At 46.7% G+C, this 19,566-nt stretch overlaps 1 protein-coding gene and 1 long non-coding RNA gene across 6 annotated transcripts; both read right to left on the bottom strand.

The window, feature by feature from the left end:
• Window positions 1-1,036: 1,036 nt before the first annotated feature.
• On the bottom strand, window positions 1,037-4,390 carry LOC138920905 (uncharacterized). Its single transcript, XR_011432898.1, has 2 exons — window positions 4,222-4,390; window positions 1,037-1,348 (listed from the first exon to the last, which is right to left on the bottom strand). It is a non-coding gene; the product is annotated as an uncharacterized lncRNA (long non-coding RNA).
• Window positions 4,391-5,282: 892 nt separating this feature from the next.
• U2AF1 (U2 small nuclear RNA auxiliary factor 1) lies at window positions 5,283-18,775 on the bottom strand. Of its 5 annotated transcripts, XM_023630245.2 has the most exons (9): window positions 18,584-18,731; window positions 14,986-15,073; window positions 12,030-12,096; window positions 11,122-11,188; window positions 7,671-7,720; window positions 7,407-7,505; window positions 6,740-6,873; window positions 6,561-6,653; window positions 5,283-5,569 (listed from the first exon to the last, which is right to left on the bottom strand). In XM_023630245.2, the coding sequence occupies exons 5-9, from the start codon at window positions 7,698-7,700 to the stop codon at window positions 5,422-5,424; spliced, it is 504 nt and encodes a 167-aa protein (XP_023486013.1). In that variant the 5' UTR covers window positions 7,701-7,720; window positions 11,122-11,188; window positions 12,030-12,096; window positions 14,986-15,073; window positions 18,584-18,731; the 3' UTR covers window positions 5,283-5,421. The 5 variants fall into 5 exon arrangements, with proteins under 5 accessions (XP_023486013.1, XP_023486011.1, XP_023486012.1 ...); XM_023630243.2 differs by lacking the exon at window positions 12,030-12,096 and having other exon boundaries at window positions 18,584-18,775; XM_023630244.2 differs by lacking the exon at window positions 11,122-11,188 and having other exon boundaries at window positions 18,584-18,749.
• Between the last annotated feature and the right edge of the window lie 791 nt (window positions 18,776-19,566).

Genomic DNA, 19,566 nt, shown 5'->3' with positions numbered 1-19,566 from the left:
AATGACTCAATTTTTTTAAAAAGTGGGCAAAGATGTCAACAGGTGCTTCACAAAGAGAAATGCCAAGGGCCAAGAGCATGAGAAGGCACCCCACGTCATGAGCTCACGATGGACATGCAAATGGAAACCACAGTGACTGCCACTGCACCCCCACCAGAAGGGCTAAAAGAAACAAAACAAAACTGGAACAGCGAGCCCAGACTCCACGGCCTCGCCCACCCGCTCAGGGTCCACGCTGCCTTCCCCGCAGGCCTGGACCATGGCAACAGCTTCCCCCTTGGTCTCCCTTCTTCCCCTGGGACCCGTTTTTGGAGTATTCTCCACACTGCAGTGAGACACTGCTGTGAAAGCATCAAACCCTTCCCTCGACTCAGAACAGACCTCCAGGTCCTTTGCAAGCTGAGAGGCCTGTACAACGTCTCCTTGACTCTCTTTCTGGGGAAGGGCGCCTTGAACACGCTGTGGGAGACACTGCTGCCCGCCCAGTGTCCCAGGACTGCTCCGTCAGGCACCCCTCTGGCCGCGGTCATAGGCAGCTATGTGACTTGCTTTGACTGATGGGGCATGGAAGGAAGTTCCTGCATCACTCTGATTAGAGCCCTGAAGAGCCAGCAGGCTGGCAACGCTCCATCCAGATGGGGCCGCCCCCCAGCTGGCCCTGAGTGATGACAGCGAAGGGGGTTGCAGCAGCCCTCAATGGACATGTCCGGGGAGGGCGAGAAGAGCTGCCCATAGGTCAGGGTTGTTTCCACAGCACAGCCTGGTGCCAGCCTATTTTGATCCACAAGGCTAACCTCATTCTCGCCTCGGGGAATTTACCCCACCATTCCCTCTGCCTGGAAGTGCCCCCCGCCCCGTTCTCCTCCTGTTCTTCCAGCTGGTCAGCGGTGACAGCACTGTGTATTAACTACTCTGTTCCTTCCTTACCACACTGATACACCGCAAGTTTCAAGTGAGCTATGTCCAACATTTTCACTGTTGCAAACAAGCTAAGCAAGAGCAGGACAGATAATACGCAGATTCCATTTATACAAAATTCAAAAACAGGGAAAACTGTGATGTTTAATGAAGCTTATGCAGATCGTAAGATAAAATCAACGCGATGACGCACATGTTGAGAGCTGTTCCCTCTGGGAGAGGAAGAGTTTGAGGCCGTGACAGCTGATCTGGTGCTGGCAGTGTGCTGCTTCTCGACCCAGGTGGTTCATGCGAGGATGTTCACTTTCTCATTGTTCCTTAATCCAGACTTACACGTTCAATACTTTGCTGTATGCATCCGCATCTCATTAAAAATATGACAAACATGGAGCCAGCTAAGAGATACAACATAAGCATGATTGGAAATCTCCTACCAAAACAAACAGAACAAATTAAGTATTTGATATCATTCATCCTCAAATTCCTAGAATAAACGCCACTTAATTGTGGCAAATTTACTTTAATATGCTGCTAGATTGTTTGCCAACATCACACTGAGGGTTTCTGCATCCATATCCAGAACTCAGACACCCCCGTAGTTTTTTGTGTGTCCCACTTTTGTGAGGTTTTCTCAGTATCACACTCACTTCATGTAGAGGATTTAGAAGCTGTTCACTCTCTGATTGGAAAAATAAGCAGCACCGATTTGGGTCAATGAGCCGTAAGATGCTGGCTGTTTTGGGGGAAGAGGGCCCTTCCTCAGGCCTGGCCTGCACCTGCGTCTGCATTTAAGGCCCCATAAGGCCCAGAGAGGCTGCAGCCACTTGCTATTCACCCGAGGTGATACAAACCCCATGCGGGGCGGAGCCCAGAGCCGACTGAGAAACAAGGCTGGAGCCAGATACAGTCAGACGTCCTCATACCTCTGGGCACTTCTAATTACACAGCCAGTACGGCCTGTATTGTCATCGCTCAAATTAGTTCTCCGTGCTGTCGCTGACCAGCGCTGGGACAGCCTGGTCAATTTACTTAATATTTCCAAAGCTCTTTCCTCCTGTTTCTCCCAAGGTTACCTGGATTAAGTGGGATTAACGAGGTCCCTTTTCTTCCTGCTTTGTTCCATGTCCCCTATGACTCCCTTGCCTGAGTTTGGATAGGCAAGGAAGGGAATCTGTTTTGCCTTCCAAAGCCTTCAGGTTCTCATCCCCAGGCCCCAGACAGGCCCCGCCCGCATCCTAAGCTGCCGGTGTGGCCCTGAGCGAGCTCTCACCACAGCTGTCTGAACTGCCTGTTCTACTGAGCATCCATTTCTCAAAACTGGAGCCCTTGCTTGGTTTTGCCCTAGAATGCCAGCTGGAAATTCTAAGTGCTAACTAGGCATTTATTCCACTTTGCTCACTTTTGGCATGACATATGTGCCGTAACCCCGATCGTGCTGGCCAAGCCTGTGGCTGCCAAACCTTGGACCCAAAGAAATACAAAAATAATACGAAAACGGGAGTTGTTCACAGAGCTGAGCTTAATCAGGGGTTGTCCTTTTCTGAGATTGTAGCGTGGAAAAGTCCTTATATGTTAGGGATGCAAACTGAAGTATGCAAGGTTCAAGTATCTGAGGCTTCATTACAATTGTCTCCACTTTTGTTTGTTTAAAAATTTCTGCAATAAAAAATGAAAATGGGGGCCAGCCCAGTGGTGCAGCGATTAAGTTCGCACATTCTGCTTCGGTGGCCCAGGACTTCACCAGTTTGGATCCCAGGTGCAGACATGGCACCGCTTGGCAAGCCATGCTGTGGCAGGTGTGCCACATATAAAGTAGAGGAAGATGGGCATGGATGTTAGCTCAGGGCCAGTCTTCCTCAGCAAAAAGAGGACTGGTGGCAGATGTTAGCTAATCTTCCTCAAAAAATAAAATAAAAAATTAAAAACAAATAAAATGCTCTTTCAGCAAATGATGGTGAAACTTGGTGAGAACAATTTTAAAAGTCTCACTTGGCAAAGTGCAAGATACAGTTCTATGTTGACGACCAGGTTTGTTTCTCTGGGAGAATTCACATGGTCTGTGAAATCCACAAGCCTGGGAACCCTGGACTAAACAAAGCCAAATCTAATTAGGGTCAGCCACACTTGAGCCCCACGTGACATCCAAATGCACCAAGGCCTTAGTCTGACTTCCCATTGCAAAGGCTCTAGAAGCAAACTTGCAATGCTGTTGTTTCTGTCCTTTGCATCAAAATTCTTTGTTTTGAGAAATGATTTTCAGTTTTACCCGCTTTTGGTAAATAAGGAATCTTGAATTGAGAAGTGACAATTAACCACTGAGTTTAGACAGTGCAATTTCCACATCACTAATCCTTCCTTCAATACTAGTTCATTCAGAGGAAGAGAACTTTCTCCAATTAGTGGGGCACTGCTAACTCCATTCATCCATGCTGGAAATGTTTAAAGTGATTTCTAATTACTCTACACACACGCGCCTGTCAGCTCATCTGTTATGCCTACTGGGTCAAAACAGCAAGCAGAAAACCTGCTGCAAGGAGGAGCTGAGTTACTTGACACGACTGCTGGACAGGACGTGCTGACACCTGATCCGGAGTTCATTCCCGCAGCTGTCCTCCACTTGGTTTCAGTCTTGACAGATGTAACATTCAGGACAAGAAACGTTTTACAGTGATATCTGGACCTGAACTCATCACAAATCACAATCATTTCAAGTGGCTTTCTTCCCCTCTTGAGAGAGACCTCCTTCGACCCAGGGCTGTGTGAAAGCCGGCACTCCCTCTGCCGTGGGCGGACTGCAGGGCCGGTTATGCGGCTGCTCTTTGCCGACCGCAGGCCACGCATCCCAGGACCAGCGGCGACCTGGTGGGCCTCTTTGGGCCCAACCCCCCGGACTCTTCTGTCCAGACCTGCGCCTGGCACGGAAGGAGGCGCAGGCAGGGTCCTGCTCCAGTCCGTGAGCTCGTCTTTCCGACTTCAGTGGTGATCTTTAAAGACACTTTCGATGGCATTTTCACTTACGTTTTAGAGAGACTTGCACAGAAAAAGGTGATTCTAATCAAAGTTACAAAACACAAAATAAAATTGTCACCACATTCCTTCCTTCAGATGCAGTGGAAATGACTCAATAATCTCCATGACTGCAACCAAACTTAGGTAGAAAAATGGAAGGATTGGTACTTTCTGGGGGGAGGGGGGATGAGATGATTTAAAACAAACGTCCTAGATCACCTTAAAACTGACACTACTTCACCCCAAATCACCTGCCCACTATTGTAAAAAAAATAATTTCGACAGACACCAAACCTGAATAAAACTAATGTTCCATCGCTAGAATCTCTCTGGAGCTCATCCGAACTGACTCCCATGAAATAAGCTGATCCAGTCAGTAGCACTGCCTTCAAATCCTCAACAGCTGTGCAGCTGCAGCATGGTGGTCTCCTCTCCATGCCCAGCAGAGCTCACAGGCCGGCACACCCCGTCCTGGGACCCCAGCACCACAGCCGCCCAGAGTCTGCAGGTCTGTCACAATGAAGCACGCAGACGCCTGGTAACGGCCTGAGAGGGTCACTGGGATCAGGTTTTGGCTTGCCTTTAGGTATGAAGTTCTCCTAAGAAAAACTCTTCACTCCCAGCTGAGGGGAGGCATGAACCTGGAACAAGCCAACAGCTGTCACGAGTCACACTGCCAGCATGCAGACCACCCCGAGTCACGACAAGGAAGACAGTTTAGGGAACGCGACACCAAACAGGGAAGTTCTACAGAAAGGCAGGTCTGCATTAGAGGGCTTCTGTGTCTCCTGTAACCTAGTTGAGCAGTGATGCTGCCATCACTTATGACAGAACATGGAAACGCGACGAGCGGCTCCCGCGCTACACAAAGCACACTCCTGCTTTCTCTCCCACTCACGTTTCAGGAACGCACAGCAGCTCTGGAAGGAAAACTAGAAATCTCATGGGTATGTAAGAAAAATGTAACACAGACGGGGTCCACTGACTGCATTTTCTCAGAAAGATGAGCTGTCCTAGCAATGCCGGCACAGTCCAGTTACGTCTCAGCAATGATTTACTCATTAGTAAGGAAAGGGACTTCAACACGCTCCCCACACCAGGCTACTCACAGCCTCAGCGAGAACGCGGGATCACTGCTAATATGCAGACAAGGAGAAACAGATTTGACTTCCCCCATATGAATTTTCCCTCTGCTGGGTGTTTTATTTCACATCCTGGTTTTAAAACACAGTGTCGTTCATCCTCCAAGTGACTGATGGATACTAACCTTCACCTCAAGGACTGACGATGTGCAGGTCTGCAAAGGAAGAGATTTAAAAGAACCACTTTCCACAAGAAATAAGTTACACCAAGAATACTGTTGTCACTACAAATTTTATTCAGAAACCCATCTTTGTTTTTTTTTGTTGTTTTTTAAAAAAATTCCCATTATGAACTGGTTTGGTCAATCAACTACAACACTTTCTAGCAGACATACGGTAAAAACGGCATGGCTCAGAATCGCCCAGATCTTTCACGATCTCTCGACCGCCTCCGGTCACGCTCCCGTCCCCCACCGCCTCCACCGCCGCCGCCGCCACCACCGCGACCACGGTCCCGAGACCGCGAGCGACGCTCCCGAGACCGGGACCTCGATCTATGCCTGCAAGCAAGGAAAAGAAACAAAACCATGGCACCCAGGCCAACACACACCCAAATCACAGTGCCCAACACTCAAACACTCCCTTTCACTGAGCTGACGACACCAGCGCCGATTCACACCAACGCCAGTTCACAGCTGCACACCCAGACGCTAAGACGTGCAAGTGTCAGGGCAAAAAGGGCATCTCAGAACCGAAGAGGTCCGACAGCCTCCATATTCTGTAGCGCCAACAAAGGATCCGGGGAAATCATAACGAAAAAGGTGAACTGGACGTACCCATCCCTCACCCTCACCTGACACCAGTGTCAGTTTCCTCCCCAGCCCAGTCCCTGCTCAGAGGCTCATGGGCTGAGGTGTCCATCAGGCTGAGTGGGGGGAGAAGGGGGAGGAAGCAGGATTCTTTTCCCTTATGCTTCTTTTTGTTGACAAAGCAGAATCAGGAGCAACATCTGCCTTTCCTTATTTATGTGTAACAGGAGAGGGCTGAGAACCTCCCTGGGGTCAGAGCTGAAACTAAGCAGGAGAGTGACTCATTATTCTCCCCAATACCTGCATGGAAACACCAGGACCAGACAGAGGTGACCGTGCTCAACTGTGCCGGTGGTCCACAGGGGCGAGGCCACCACCCCTCTCCAAAATCAAACCAAGGAAACCTCCCCAATCCAAAAAAAAACAAGAAACCCCAAGGGAAACGTGCAGTATGTAAAGGAAGGCACAGCACCCGACCCGGAGCGTACAGGCCGCACACACGAGCCGCATTTTCAGGTCACCTGCTGAACCAGGCCCCTGCTTAGTCACTGAGGTTGATCTCTACTTGGGGAGGAGGGAGAGGTATGCATACAAAGTCTACTTCAAAGAGTAGGTTTGTGTGCTTTAAAATATGCACTACATTCTAAGCAGTGCCTTTTAAAGAGCAGAAATAACAGGCCAAACTTCATTTGAAAACAATAACAGCAATTCAAAGCTACGACAGACCCACTGCAACACTCACTTCTTGCGCCGGCGCCCGTACAGCTCCCGCCGCAGCTCCCTCGAGATGGGCTTCAGGTGCATGAAGTTGCAGAAGCCTCCTCGTGTGCACTCTCTGAGGGAAAGAACCACCATCGTTACGTCAGTGCACAGCACACTAGCTTCCCAACAACGAGGCAGCTCCAGGCTGCCCACACCTACCCCATCTCATACTGGCGGCAGCAGGCTTCTCTGAAGTCGGTCACGGGAGAGAGCTCCGCATGGATCGGCTGTCCGTTAAACCAGCGGTTGTTCAAGTCAATCACAGCCTTTTCCGCATCTTCTTCACGGCGAAACTGAAATGATAAATCAAGAATGCTTGCCACCACACTTTAATAACAAATGTTTTCAATTACTGATGCAAATATGTTATATGTTCATGTACGTAAAATAAAAAAGGCAGAGTAATGTTGTACAGCAATTTAAAAACCAGACAATCCTTTCTTTACAATTAGCTTACTTAATTTTGTGATGGTCCAAGATTATGCCAACTATGTTGCCTTGGTTTTCAAATTCGATTGGTTAAAAGAGCAAATGTAATGACTGGCATAGGCAATGAAAGTTTTATTAAAACAAAACCAAGAACATATAAAGCAACTTCTCCCCAGTACAAACAGCCTCTAACCAACAGCGATTAAGATATGTGACACCAGAAGAACCATGAGCACGGAGGCCCGTCAGTCCTTCTACTCGAGCTTCTATCTCCTACGGGCGTCCAGCCAGGAAAGGGCCGAGTCAGTGCATGCAGAGTCGTGAATAGTACCAACGTCAAGGTTAACAGCTAACAAAGCACAGCAAGCACCCCTTACACCTCACTCCTGACTCCTACCTTGACATACACATTTCCAACGAGGTGATCGCCAAGGTTATCACAGACGTTCATCTCCTCAACTTCACCGTACTTCTCCTCCATTTCTGTAAAAACCTCCTGGAGGAGGGACAGTGGTGTTAGGCTCATGACACATTAAAGATGAAAGAGTAATTCAACATAATTCACGGGTAAGTATTGTTTTTAATGAGGAAAAATGAACTCCTCCCAAACAGATAGAGAAAGTGAACAGGTCTATCAGTTTCAAATAGTCAATGATCTCACCTCGAAAAACTCATCATAGTGTTCCTGCATCTCGACGTCGCTCACAGCACCTGCAGACAACAGAAATCTGGCTGGTTAGAGCAGGGCACGGGACCTGAGAGAGCTCGTGCTTAAACTCACACTGCTACAGTAACACACATGAGGTTATCTAGAGAGAAAGCACAACAGAGTTGCATTCTCGTGGAGCACTGCAGATACTGCATTACACAGCCAGTTGTTAAAATTGTGAAGTGTGGTGACATTTTTAAATGCCCCTTATGACAGTCTCAATTCTGGCTATTAAAATATTAAAACCACAACAAATTTTAATCAGCATCAAAGGGCCACATTTTCAGAAAGAGTGAGGAAAAAGTTGACTCTCAAGAAATTTTTAAATGAGAATTTTCTTCCTTTTAAGATTTAAAATAGAGGCCAAGTAACCACACTGATTTCCCCCCTTTATTAGGTTAAAATGACAGCTGAAAGGAGGGTAAGCGATTCAGAGCTTATGTTCCTGACTAGTTTATTTTACAGATTATCAGCCACACAGAATGCCAGGAAATTCTTTCTGATGTGATTAAAACCCAAATGACCATCAATAAAGACTCAGTAGAATTACCAAGTTCAATTACAGTATTCTGAATGCCCTCTGAATAAAGGGAAAGTTACAATGCTTTGTTCAGGAAAGCATTCTTATTTTATATTCCAAAACTAATTTCATCAAGTTCATTCTTCTTCATAATTCACATGCACTAAGTGAAGTCATGTCCACTGTGTGGGTAGATTTTGCAAATTTACATTCTATCCCCATTGTCATTCTCTCTACCAAATTTTACCATTCGAATTCTAGAGTTCTCTTAACCTAAATCTGAGAAATCACAAAGCTGGTGTGTCAATAAACTGATGCTCCAAACACTAGATCGGGAGCCCACCCAGCGGCAGCTTCAAAGTGGGCCAGCTTACTCTTCAAGTGTCCCCTTCCACAGCCACATTCCTGGACTGTGGCCTCCTCTGTACACCCCACCAAGGGCATCTGGGCTGTGGCATATCCCAGACTGTGCTTTTGAGAAATTTCCTGGCTCTCTCAAAAACCTTTTTATCTTCAAGGATAAGAACTAACTTCAATCTTTTGATTCTGAGAATAATTTAGTTCACTTTCTGGCCCACGGATGGCTCCCTGCATTTCAGTTATTTTTGAATTTCCAGGAATGTGGCTTGCTTTAGAACTCAACACTGAACGCATCAGGCCACAACTGCTCCTCTCGACAGCCTGTCCCAATTTAAAAGCTGCAGGAACGATCCCCTTTCCTGAACAGAAACCAAGTACTGAACAAGAGAAAACCTCGCCAAGAGAAGCCCATTCCAAAGGGCAGGTTTTAAGGTTTAAAATTAACTGCCTTCTCGACCTCAGAAAAAATGAGAAGAGAAAAAACAAATCCACATGCTCCAGGTCGTAGCAGGATTGAGAATCAAGTTTTGGTGGTGGTTAAAACACTGGCTGAAATCATGATATTTCTATCATTACCATGTACCATAGAATCTTGTATTTTAATAGCTTCTGGAAAGTTCATATTTGAAAATGCTTGATCGTGGGCATATTTTATCTTCTATGCTCTGCTTAAAACTTATGAGTCAATCCAAATGACTTGAAAGGCAGAGATTGACAAAAAAACAAAAATTACCTACATGACTCAATATATTTTAAATAATACAACTTGAAAAATACACAGTTTTCTTACAGAAACATTCTTAAATTGGGACTCATATTTAAGTTTAATCTAAGCATAGAAAGCTTATTTTTCTACAGATGAAAGGGTATGTTAAAAAACAGCCAGTAATTTTAGGAAATTAAGGAACCTAGCTGGTTGAAATTTTATTGGAAGGCTCTGATGCCAAATACTTCTGGTTTACCAACTTAAACTGATTTTCTTCCTAGATTGTAGAATGAGAATTTCATTTAATTTGTACAATCTGGACCCCAGAATTGGAATATTTTGCACAGCTAAACTTTTATTTTGTAGCATACACAAAACAAGAGTACTGTGAATCGCAAATAAAGACACAAAGAAAACTAATACAACATTCTTTTGTCAATAAAGCATACGCAGTCCCCAAATAAACAATGAGGGCAAAGAGTTATTAATTGTTGTTCCTCAGTCACCCACTTTTCACTCATTTTTACCCCAGGGCAGGCTGTTAAAAATATCATTATTAAGTCCATATATAAACATTACCCTCCACCTATTGATCTTAAAAAACAAAACAAAACAAAACCTAGGTATTTTAAACCATCAGATTTAGGGAAAGAAATGAATTCCCTACTATGAGGTCAGTATTAGCATCGAAAAACATCTAGTGTCTTGTGAGAAAAAACTTCCCAGCCCCTCCCCCGCAGAGACAAGCGCCAGTGCACTCGCAGGTGCGGAACCGGGAGGCCTCCCAGTTTGGGGCTGGCTCCAGTGGGTGGCGCCCGCTCGGACCATTTCACCCTATAAACTGAGGGCTCACGGTCAAGGGCGCATTGGTAGGTCTGTGGCTATCCGGGGGTACTTCTGATAGTGCCTTCTCTTAGTTTTTACAGCTTTAACATCAGTCGGTGAGGAAGAAGCATCTACCTTTGGGTTTGGACCTCTTGGTTTTAGCAAGAGTCCAGGATGTTCATTTCAATTTATCCATATGACTAAATTGATTCTACAGTTCAGTAGCTATAAAATTTAACTTTCAGTTTTTTGAACTTTCCAATGAAACTACTATGTATCCTGTTCTCTAAAAACTAGCCCTCAGTAAATACAATATTCCTAACTTCAATCCGGTACTTCTCAATAGAGGAAGAAATCATAATATCTATTGAACACCCACTTGAGAGCTAGTTCCCCACCAAGGACCCCGTATTTTCCAAATGCAGTACACTAACTCCTGAGGCTGGAGACCTGCATAAAGCATCTGATTAAAAACCGAGTCGGCACAGGGCTGGTGTCGAGGAAAACTGGGGGCTCAACGCAACTCGGAGGACCCTCACTTGGGAAACATCCTCAGAGCGAGGCTCTCACAATGAAAGCATGATCTCCAAAACAGAGTTTAAGGGAAAAATGTCTAATAAGAAAGAAAATCTGAAAAATAATTTCAGAATGACTGGTTTTAAAGTGAGAGAGAGTTCCCAATACTGCTGCTCTGAAGTGGGAGAGCACCCGCACAGTCACGCCCAAGCTCGCTCTCCCTGGGACGGCGGGCGGAGCGAAGCGAGAGCAGCTCTGGGCTAGTGCAAAGGGCGCCCTTTCCAGTCACTGTCTCCTCAGATCGGGGGGCAGGAGTCACATCTCAAGCAGCGGTTTCCACAGGGCCATGGGACAAAAGCTCTCGACACCTCTAGAGAAAGGCGGTCCTTGACACTACAGCGCAGACCAGGTGGAGCTGACACTGAGCTCTGACACGCAAGCCCAGGGGACCAGGGAAGGAACTTGTATGAACTTACAGCGCAAACCGTCAGCAGACTGGGAAGAGTTTTGAGGGTTACGGTAAATGTTCAAGAGGGCAATGGTCTGAAATACAAAACGCAACAACTTTATATTACGGAAAATTAAATTTAAACACTTAACCGGTTTCCTGTGGCGATCGCTTCAGTCAAGACTCAGTGCTGAAAAAAGAGCAAGTTATTTTCTTTTGAAGCAGAGATGTTTTCTCTTAGTTGATGGCTGTCTTGGAGCACCCTAACACTGCAATGTGACAGAGATCCCATGATATGCTAATATTGTATTTCTGGTCACAGAATGGAAAAATTCTCCACTTCAAAGTTCCAATCCAATTAAAAGTGCAAATAACTCGGCAGGCTACCACTGCAGTATTCTTGGATGCTACAGAAAACTTTTAATCAACAACTGAGAGAGAAAAGTGCCTGTATAAACGGATGGCAAAATTACTGTATTAGAGAAATACAATAATTACATATCATGAAATCTCCACTTCCTAGAGGAAAAATTATAATGGTGAAATAAAACCCACACTTATTGGGCAACTTACCTTATTGCTTCCTAAATATTCCTAAGATTTTTAATTTTACAGAAAGAACTTAATAAATGCCAGGGGTTCAGTCACTGTGAAGACCAATGATGGGCTGATACTGTTCAAATGTCACATGACGGACCCCTCTCATTAACAAGTGTCAATCAAGGGAAGAGGCCCGCCAGTGACCTTCCCTAGGACAGCCTCCTGAACGTGGCCAAGTATCGAGTTCTTGCTGTAGGCACCAAGGACTTCCAGCACCTTGTCCTGTTTGCAACAGCTCTATGTCAGCAGCTCAGAAGCCAACATTGTTTGTCTCAATTAAGAGTGGGCTCTTTAACACCATTGTTTTAAAAAAATTTCTCCAACTGTGGGACTTACAGTGTGAGCCGTCAGCCGTCTGTGCACTGTTTTGGGGATTACGATAGATGTTTTGAATCAAGATGGTCTGCGGGGAAAAAAAAATAAAAAGGGGAATTCTACTGGCTGCTGTGCATATATTAGACAATTGCAAAGAGACAACTTGTTTGCAAATGGCTAAACGCTTGTTTGCTTGTTTGTTTCCCGCAAGTCAGACACGTGTCTTCTGAAGAGAATACCCAAACCATCATATTATGAAAACAGAGTTGGAGCAGTGACTTCGGTCAAGTCAGCCAGCAACCAAGAAGAAACTGTAATTGTTACTTAGAGTAGTCCCACGTTATTAAAGTGTTTTAATGTAAGATAAATAATAGAATGCTAACATTTTCTTATACTTCAAGCTAGCAGACACCAAGATGTCGGAAAATTCACATATAATCATATTCCCCATACAAAATTACTTTTTTAAAACCAAATGCGTAACTCTACTGTATGCAGCCCATCAAGCTCTCTGGTCTTGTAGGAAACAGGCACACCACATGGGTTTCCTAACTCTCATGGACACCTATCATATTTACATTTTCTTGGTGGGATCTCTGTTTACATAATACAATAGCTTAAAACATTTGCTCTTTTCCGATCCTTCTTTTAAGGGAAAAAATCCTTTTAGCCCTTGTGCTTTAAACTGGATCAGGCAGACTTGAAACCTTACATTGTACCGTTCTTCTTAAAATCAAGTTGTCTGAAAAAACAAACCATGTTTAAGTTAGTAGGCTAATATATTACATGAATCTTAATGTCCACATCACTGTACGAAGCTTAAAAAGAAACCCACACTGAATACACTAGAGATTCACAAGCTGAACCAACAAACCACATGATTTAGAAAAATAAATGTTCAGTCTCAACATGTGTCCAAAGCAGTTTTGTAAGTGGCTTTACAAAACCAGCCAGTTCCACTTGCACTCCATTTAAAGGGGGGTGGTTCTGTGAGAACTCCCCAGTCCGAGGTCTGCTGCTAGAAACCCACTTTGGGGGAACATCCGACAGCCAGACCACATGCGACACGCAGACCCTCCACTCAGGGCCTGGCACCTTCCCCAAGCCATCTGGCACTGCCCCGAGTCAACCAATCTGGGGCCTCAGATGTTCCCAAAGCCGATGGACTCAGTTTCCAACTGGAAGCACCAGAGTGTGACAACTTTGATGGAAAGCTATACTGAGCCCAATTATTCAACAGGAAAAGTGATTTTAGGTCACACTCAGGGAAGTGGCTGTTTCATGAAAGAAACTTCACTTAAAGGGGGCAATGCAGGTCCATTAAAATCAGGGGTGGCCAAGATTACCTAAAACCAACCAAGCAAATCAAAACAAGATGCTCAAGTTAACACAACCGACCCCACCACACTTCAATGGAGTCATTGCCTCATTTTGATCCATAGTGCCCAAATTAACTTCAGATTAACAGTCTAGGTAATCAGTGATTCAGAAAGAAAATAAACCAAGTGTCTGTGGGTGACTTACAGAAAACTTTCATAATAGGGGAGCTTTCTCTCTCTCAGCCCAACACTTGGTACCTCTATAAGTTACCCCCAAATCAAAGAACTCAGTGGACACTGAAGATGCATAGTTACCACCCAATCTATGGCCACTAGCTTAGTTGGGGAGATTTAATTCATAAATCAGAGCACTAAAAAAGATCTACAAAAAAACAGAAAATTTAAAGCAAGTCCTCCAATATTGTAAAATTCAAAAAAGAGACACGTCTAAAGCTACTAGAAGATACATTCTTGTTATAGTAACCACTTGGTAATCAGGAATAACGGGGAGAGGAAAGCCATCACCCCCCTTCTAAAAACACATTAAATTGTAGAGTTTTCTATGGGCTTAAATTAGAAAATACTACCAATGTCTCTTTCTTACATCAATTGGCTGATTTTCTTAAATACTTACAGGAAAACATAAATGTCTATTCTGTTACATGTGAACAGAAAGACACGAGCTCAAAGGCAGAGGCTGCAGCGTGCAGGGTCACAGGTAACAGGTACCCAGTGGTCAGAGGCTGCGCGCTAGGACCACGGGCATGAGAAGGAGCTCAGCAGCCCTCAGTGTGCAAAGACTGAAGCACAGATTTTTCCAATTCCAAGTGTTCAGTTCAACACAGACGGAAGTTTTCCGTTCCTGCGATAGGTGCTTTCTCCCTTTAATTCACCAGCGATCACTTGTAGGGTGCAAACCTTTGCCTTTTCTTCACTTAACCAAAAACAAACTATCAAAAATTCTAACTTCTGATTGATCTGAACTCACAGCAGGCCTAAGCCCAAGACAACGGCATTTCTCAGTTGACTGAGCAGACCAGCCAGAAAGCCCCGACGGGAAACGCCCAACTTCTAATGCTGAGTTTCATTTTTAATGTTTCTTTTAAAGCAAACTGCTGTTTCCTCAACTAGGGGTCCAAAAGAGAGGACACCCGGGAGGACTGAGAAGCCCTGAGTGCAGGGCACATGCGTGGGTCTGTGACAAGCACGCCCGCGTCTCCCGCAGGCCGCTCGCTCAGCCTCCTCTGCTGCCCGGAGAGGGAGACAGCAGAAAGCCCACCTGCAGCTACCGGGGCCTGGAAAAGAGGCCAAGTCGGTGCTGGCGGGGCTGCCCTCTGGACCACGTCTATCAGGGCGCAGGCAGGGCGGCAAGGCACGGAGAGTGGTCCCAGCCAACGTGCAAACATTAAAAACTTATCTTTCAAGTTTCTCTAATGGCAAGAACACGGAACGGTGCTCACAGACCTTCCACGGGGGCTGGTTCACCTGCCTCACTCTCACTTAAACAACAGAACACACTCATGAACACAAATGGAAAATAAAGCAACTGGAGGAAAAACAACCTGCTGGATACATGGAAATTATTAACTACCTGCGCAAAGTACACGAAGTTCTGCTAATTTACATGAAAACAGGGAAAAAGGAAAAAACAAACAAACCTGGCTAAAGGTCGGTTTATTGTGCAACCGAGAGCATCTGTCTCCATGACGACATGCTCCAATTTTGAAATAGAAGGAACAGTTGACTCTGCAAAGGGAAATAAGAGCCGATTATTTTTCTGGGAAGACATCAAAGAGATGGAAATACGTCATCAACGTGATATATGCTATCAAACTACTTTTCTTTTACTTTACAAAAACATACGCACATCATTTTTTGTTGGTAGCAGGTACCTTCTCCTTCCTGCCTATATTTTAGGACTACAGTCGGTCTGTACCTGCGGGTTCAGCATCTGCAGAGTCAACCAACGCTGGATGGAAAGACCTAGGACAGCTGCATCTGTACCGAACTTGCACAGACTTTTCTTCCTCTCGTTATTCCCTAAACAATACAGTATAACCACTACTTCCACCACATTTACAGCGTATTAGGTATTACAAGTAATCTAGAGATGATTTAAAGTACACGGGAGGATGTGTGTAGGTTACATGCAAAGACTACACCATTTTATACCAGGGACTTGAGCATCCGTGGATTTTGGTATCCGCGGGGGTTCTGGAACCAATGCCTGTGGATGCTGGGGGAGGACTGTCTTTAGCTTGAATTTGCCCTTCCACACACACACTACTTTTTCAATAAAGACACTCTGATTCTAACTTGATTCCTCCTCAGTCAAATCCCCTCCGCTCTGAACTTTCTCTGCTCTATTGTTTTTTCTTAAACAGGATGTTAATTTAAAACTAAATTTAACTTGAAATGCACCTGTTCTCTAGTCCTCCACGACGAAATTCTCTCTTGAGAGATAGTGTAGTGAGGGTCAAGATCCTGCCTCTGCTCCCAGCTGCCTGGGCTTGGGCAAGTCACCCTACCCCTCTGTGTGTGTGCGCTTCATACACAGTGCCCATTAAGTGCAATCATGACCTACATCAAACAGAACACAAAGTCCAGGTTCTCTCATCCATGATACCAGACCAACAGGAAATTTCCAAAAACACGTCTGAAATAAATAATTCTCCTGGTTTCAATACAGTAAAAAGCAACTACTGGGGGAGCTCAACCTGACTGGAGGAACCACACAAGGCCACCGTCTGTCCCTACCGCAAAGCTCTCCCTTAATGCTGTTCAAACACCTGGACGATCTGGCAAGTGTGGCAGCAGTGCCAGGTGGCTCAAGAGATCTGCGATGAACTATGAAATCTTACTAGATGGGCCCCATTCCCACTGAGACTAGCAGAGGTGGGAAGGTTACCTTGCAGATTCAATTTTTTAGCAAGTGCCATATGTTTAGATAGCCAATCCAGAGTTAAGATCAAAGGGCCTCAATGAAATTTGATGGACCAGGAAGATGGATTGGCCACTGATTTATTATTAAGGAGCAATAAAGATGGAAAAATCTGAACTTGTCAAGGGAGGAAAACGATTAGTATATATATTTACAAACTTACAGATCTTAATCTAGATTATCTAACTTGAGTATACAACATTACATCTTCAGGGACTCACCTAAAAATGAAGAACTTATTTTAAAAAATCTCAGAATGGGCAGAATGCCTGCATGAACAACTAATACTCAACTGCTCCACAGAGCTGAAGCAACCCTCGTTCCTGTGCTTCCCGAGGTGGCTTCCACGTCATGATGCCCAAGGAATTATTTAGAGTTTAGTATATTAGTCAAAATTTTTCTAGCAATAAACTTTAGTGATCCGCTTATTTAACTACTGAAATGAAAAGAAAAGTAAAAGAAGATGTGTGATTTACTATCACAGAGATGACGTTAGCTAATCTGCACTTGGATTAGAAAACTGTGCATAACTTCAAATGCATAACTGACAATGTTTTTAATTGTAGAGACACCTATGTTTTACTTCCAGCTTAAATTATAAAAAAGAACAAGTTAGCAGAAATCGTTATCTTCATTTTTTAGGAGGTGATTTTGTTTCTCAGAAACTAAAACCAAATCTCCCTGAAATGAGAATACGAGTGTCCTCGATTAAATAATCAAGTTTCCTGAACTACAGCCATGACTTTCACCATACACTTCTAACAGCTGAAATGTGGTTATTTCTAGCAGGAATATAAAAAATGCTACCGGAATAAACCTCTGAAGTAAGAGTTTTGTAGGGTAACAGCGCAGACACCACCTGATACAGTATTTTATAGGAACAAGAAAAAAGCCCTGCACGGGGCTGGGGCTGGGGCTGGGGCCGCGGCCATGCTGACACAAGCTGCAGAGGGAAACGCTGCCTGCTCTCCAGCCTGCCTCAGAGGAGCCTCTTTTCCCAGCAGAGCCGACCGGTTCAGTGAAGATCACGGTGAAAGGCAAGTTCCCCGAGCTGCCTCCTCTGCATTCAGGGTCCATACCTCTTCCACAGCATTCACAGGGTTTTAATACATCTTACTATAATTATCCTTTACACGACATGCAGGCCCTCCCTCCCTGAGTTCCTTGAAAACAAGATCCACACTCCATCCATCTTTGAGTCCACAGAGACCGGCCTAGGGTTGACACCCAATATGATTCTGGAGCAACTATGACTGATGCTTTTCTTGTGATTTTTGCTAGGAAAAAATATAACCCCCTCATCCCAAGAACACAGGAGACTCTACTGTGTGTAAAAGTAGACATTTTACAAGACAGACTCCATCCTGGAGAACAGAAACAATTTAAACTGTTTGAAAGAGTGGTATTAAAACTATCTTTTACCACTTCTGAGATTTTATCATTAAAGACGTATGTTCACATAAACCTTGCACAGCCCGGCAGAATCACAAGATGGTAACTACTCACTCAAAGAGGAGATTAAGCCAGACCTTTAGTCTTCAGGTTTTCAAAACAAGAATTATCTTCCCAAAATGTCTGAAGACATGCCGTTTAGTCTAAACTTCAGTCAAGGCACTGGAAATTAATACGTGCCAAGATGGCAAGACCAAAATTAAATTTTTTACTTTTAACAATTGATAAGGGAAGGCATGCAACCTTAAAAAAAAGGGGGGGGGACCACCTAACACCTTTTCCCTTATGTTGGAATTGCATCTTCAAGTATCTTAAAAGCTGATCACGCCTTTCACGGTTGGTTAACCCAGGCGTCTCCCTAACACTTTTTCCCATCAAATGTCCTTATGACCGGCCCGATCACCGCTTACACACGCAAGAGGCTTGTCAATGGGGCAAAACCCCGACAATGAGGAAGCTAAGTGATCGACACTGGCGAGGTTTGTACTACAGCTGCCAGGCGCGACATTAAAAGCTGGAAGTTGGGGGCATCGGGAACATTGACAACTTCGGGACAACTCGAGACGGCCCCAGAAAGCAGGGCGCGGGGCCCGGGCGGCCCACGGACGGGACGGCGGGGGCGGCCGAGGAGCCCCGGGCGGGAGAGGCCGCCGCCCGCCCCAGCGGAAGCCCGCGCCCGCCCTGCGCCCAGCGCCCGCCCGCCCAGCGCCCACGAGGCGACGGCGCGGCTCCCGAGGCCGGAAGGGCCGCCGCGCCCCTCCCCCCGCCCGGCCCGCCCGGGCCTGCCGCCGCCGCCCGGGCCCCGCCGCCGCCGCGCCCGCCGCCTCCCCGGCCCAGAGCCCCGGCGGGCGGCTCTCACTCACTTGTCTTTCTCGGTACCGAAGATGGAGGCCAAGTACTCCGCCATTTCCCACCGGCCGCCGCCGCCGACACCGCTGCCGACGCCGCCGACCCTGCCCGACGCCCGCAGCAGACGTCACCCGGACGCGACGACGCTCGCCCCGCCCCGACGGCGTGGCGGCGCTGCCCAATCAGACGAGACGCTGCCGGCGCGTGGGCGGAACTTGGCGCGCGTGCGCGAGGCACCGCCCCCTCGGCACGGGAGCCCGCCGCGCCGCCCGCCGGCGCCCCCTGGCGGCGCGCCCCCGGCCTCGCGCCCGCGCTCTTCGCCCAGCGGGCGGGGTCCGAGGCCTGCGTCCCCTACTTGGCCCTGGATCCCTCGTGGGCGGGTTCGCGGAGCTCCGGGAAAAGCATGCGCCTCGCCCTCCCCGCACTCTCCCTGGGGGACCCCTCCGCCGGTCGAACCCTTCCTCCAGGGAGTCCCTCCTCCACCGCCCGCGGGCCAGGAAGGAAGTCGGGGCGCCCCTGGCCGCCCCCCACGCACTCCCTCTCGGAGCAGCGCCGCGTTGCGGCCCGGACCCGGGGAAGCCCAGCGGGGCTCGGAAAGGCTCCAATCGCCCAGGAAGCCACCCCGCACGTCTCTTGGGGCCGTGCCCCGCGATGGGCGAGGGGCTGCGCTGGGGCGGGGGGCTGCAGGGTATGGGATGGGGATCAGTAGCACCCTGAAATCCTAAAGACCCCGGAAAAGATGGGACACCGGGGGAACGCTGAGGGAAGAGGGGCCTGGATGGGAGCTGAGCACGAGGTTACAGATCTAAAGGGGATGCTAGGTCTTTCCCCCAGGGCTAGCCATTTCCAAGTTTTCTAGTTTATTCTGGGTTTTTTTTGTGTGTGTAAGAAGATATGTATATACGTTTGCGGTCCCTGCTTTCTCTCCACTCCTTTCTGCACCTTGCCTTTTTCCATGTAACAACAGTCCATCCTGGAGATCGCTCCATGGGAGGAC

Source organism: Equus caballus, chromosome 26 (assembly GCF_041296265.1).
Source record: "Equus caballus isolate H_3958 breed thoroughbred chromosome 26, TB-T2T, whole genome shotgun sequence".
Lineage (NCBI taxonomy): Eukaryota > Metazoa > Chordata > Mammalia > Perissodactyla > Equidae > Equus > Equus caballus.
Note: the sequence above shows the minus strand (reverse complement) of the source record. Positions and strands in the feature narration are given on the sequence as shown.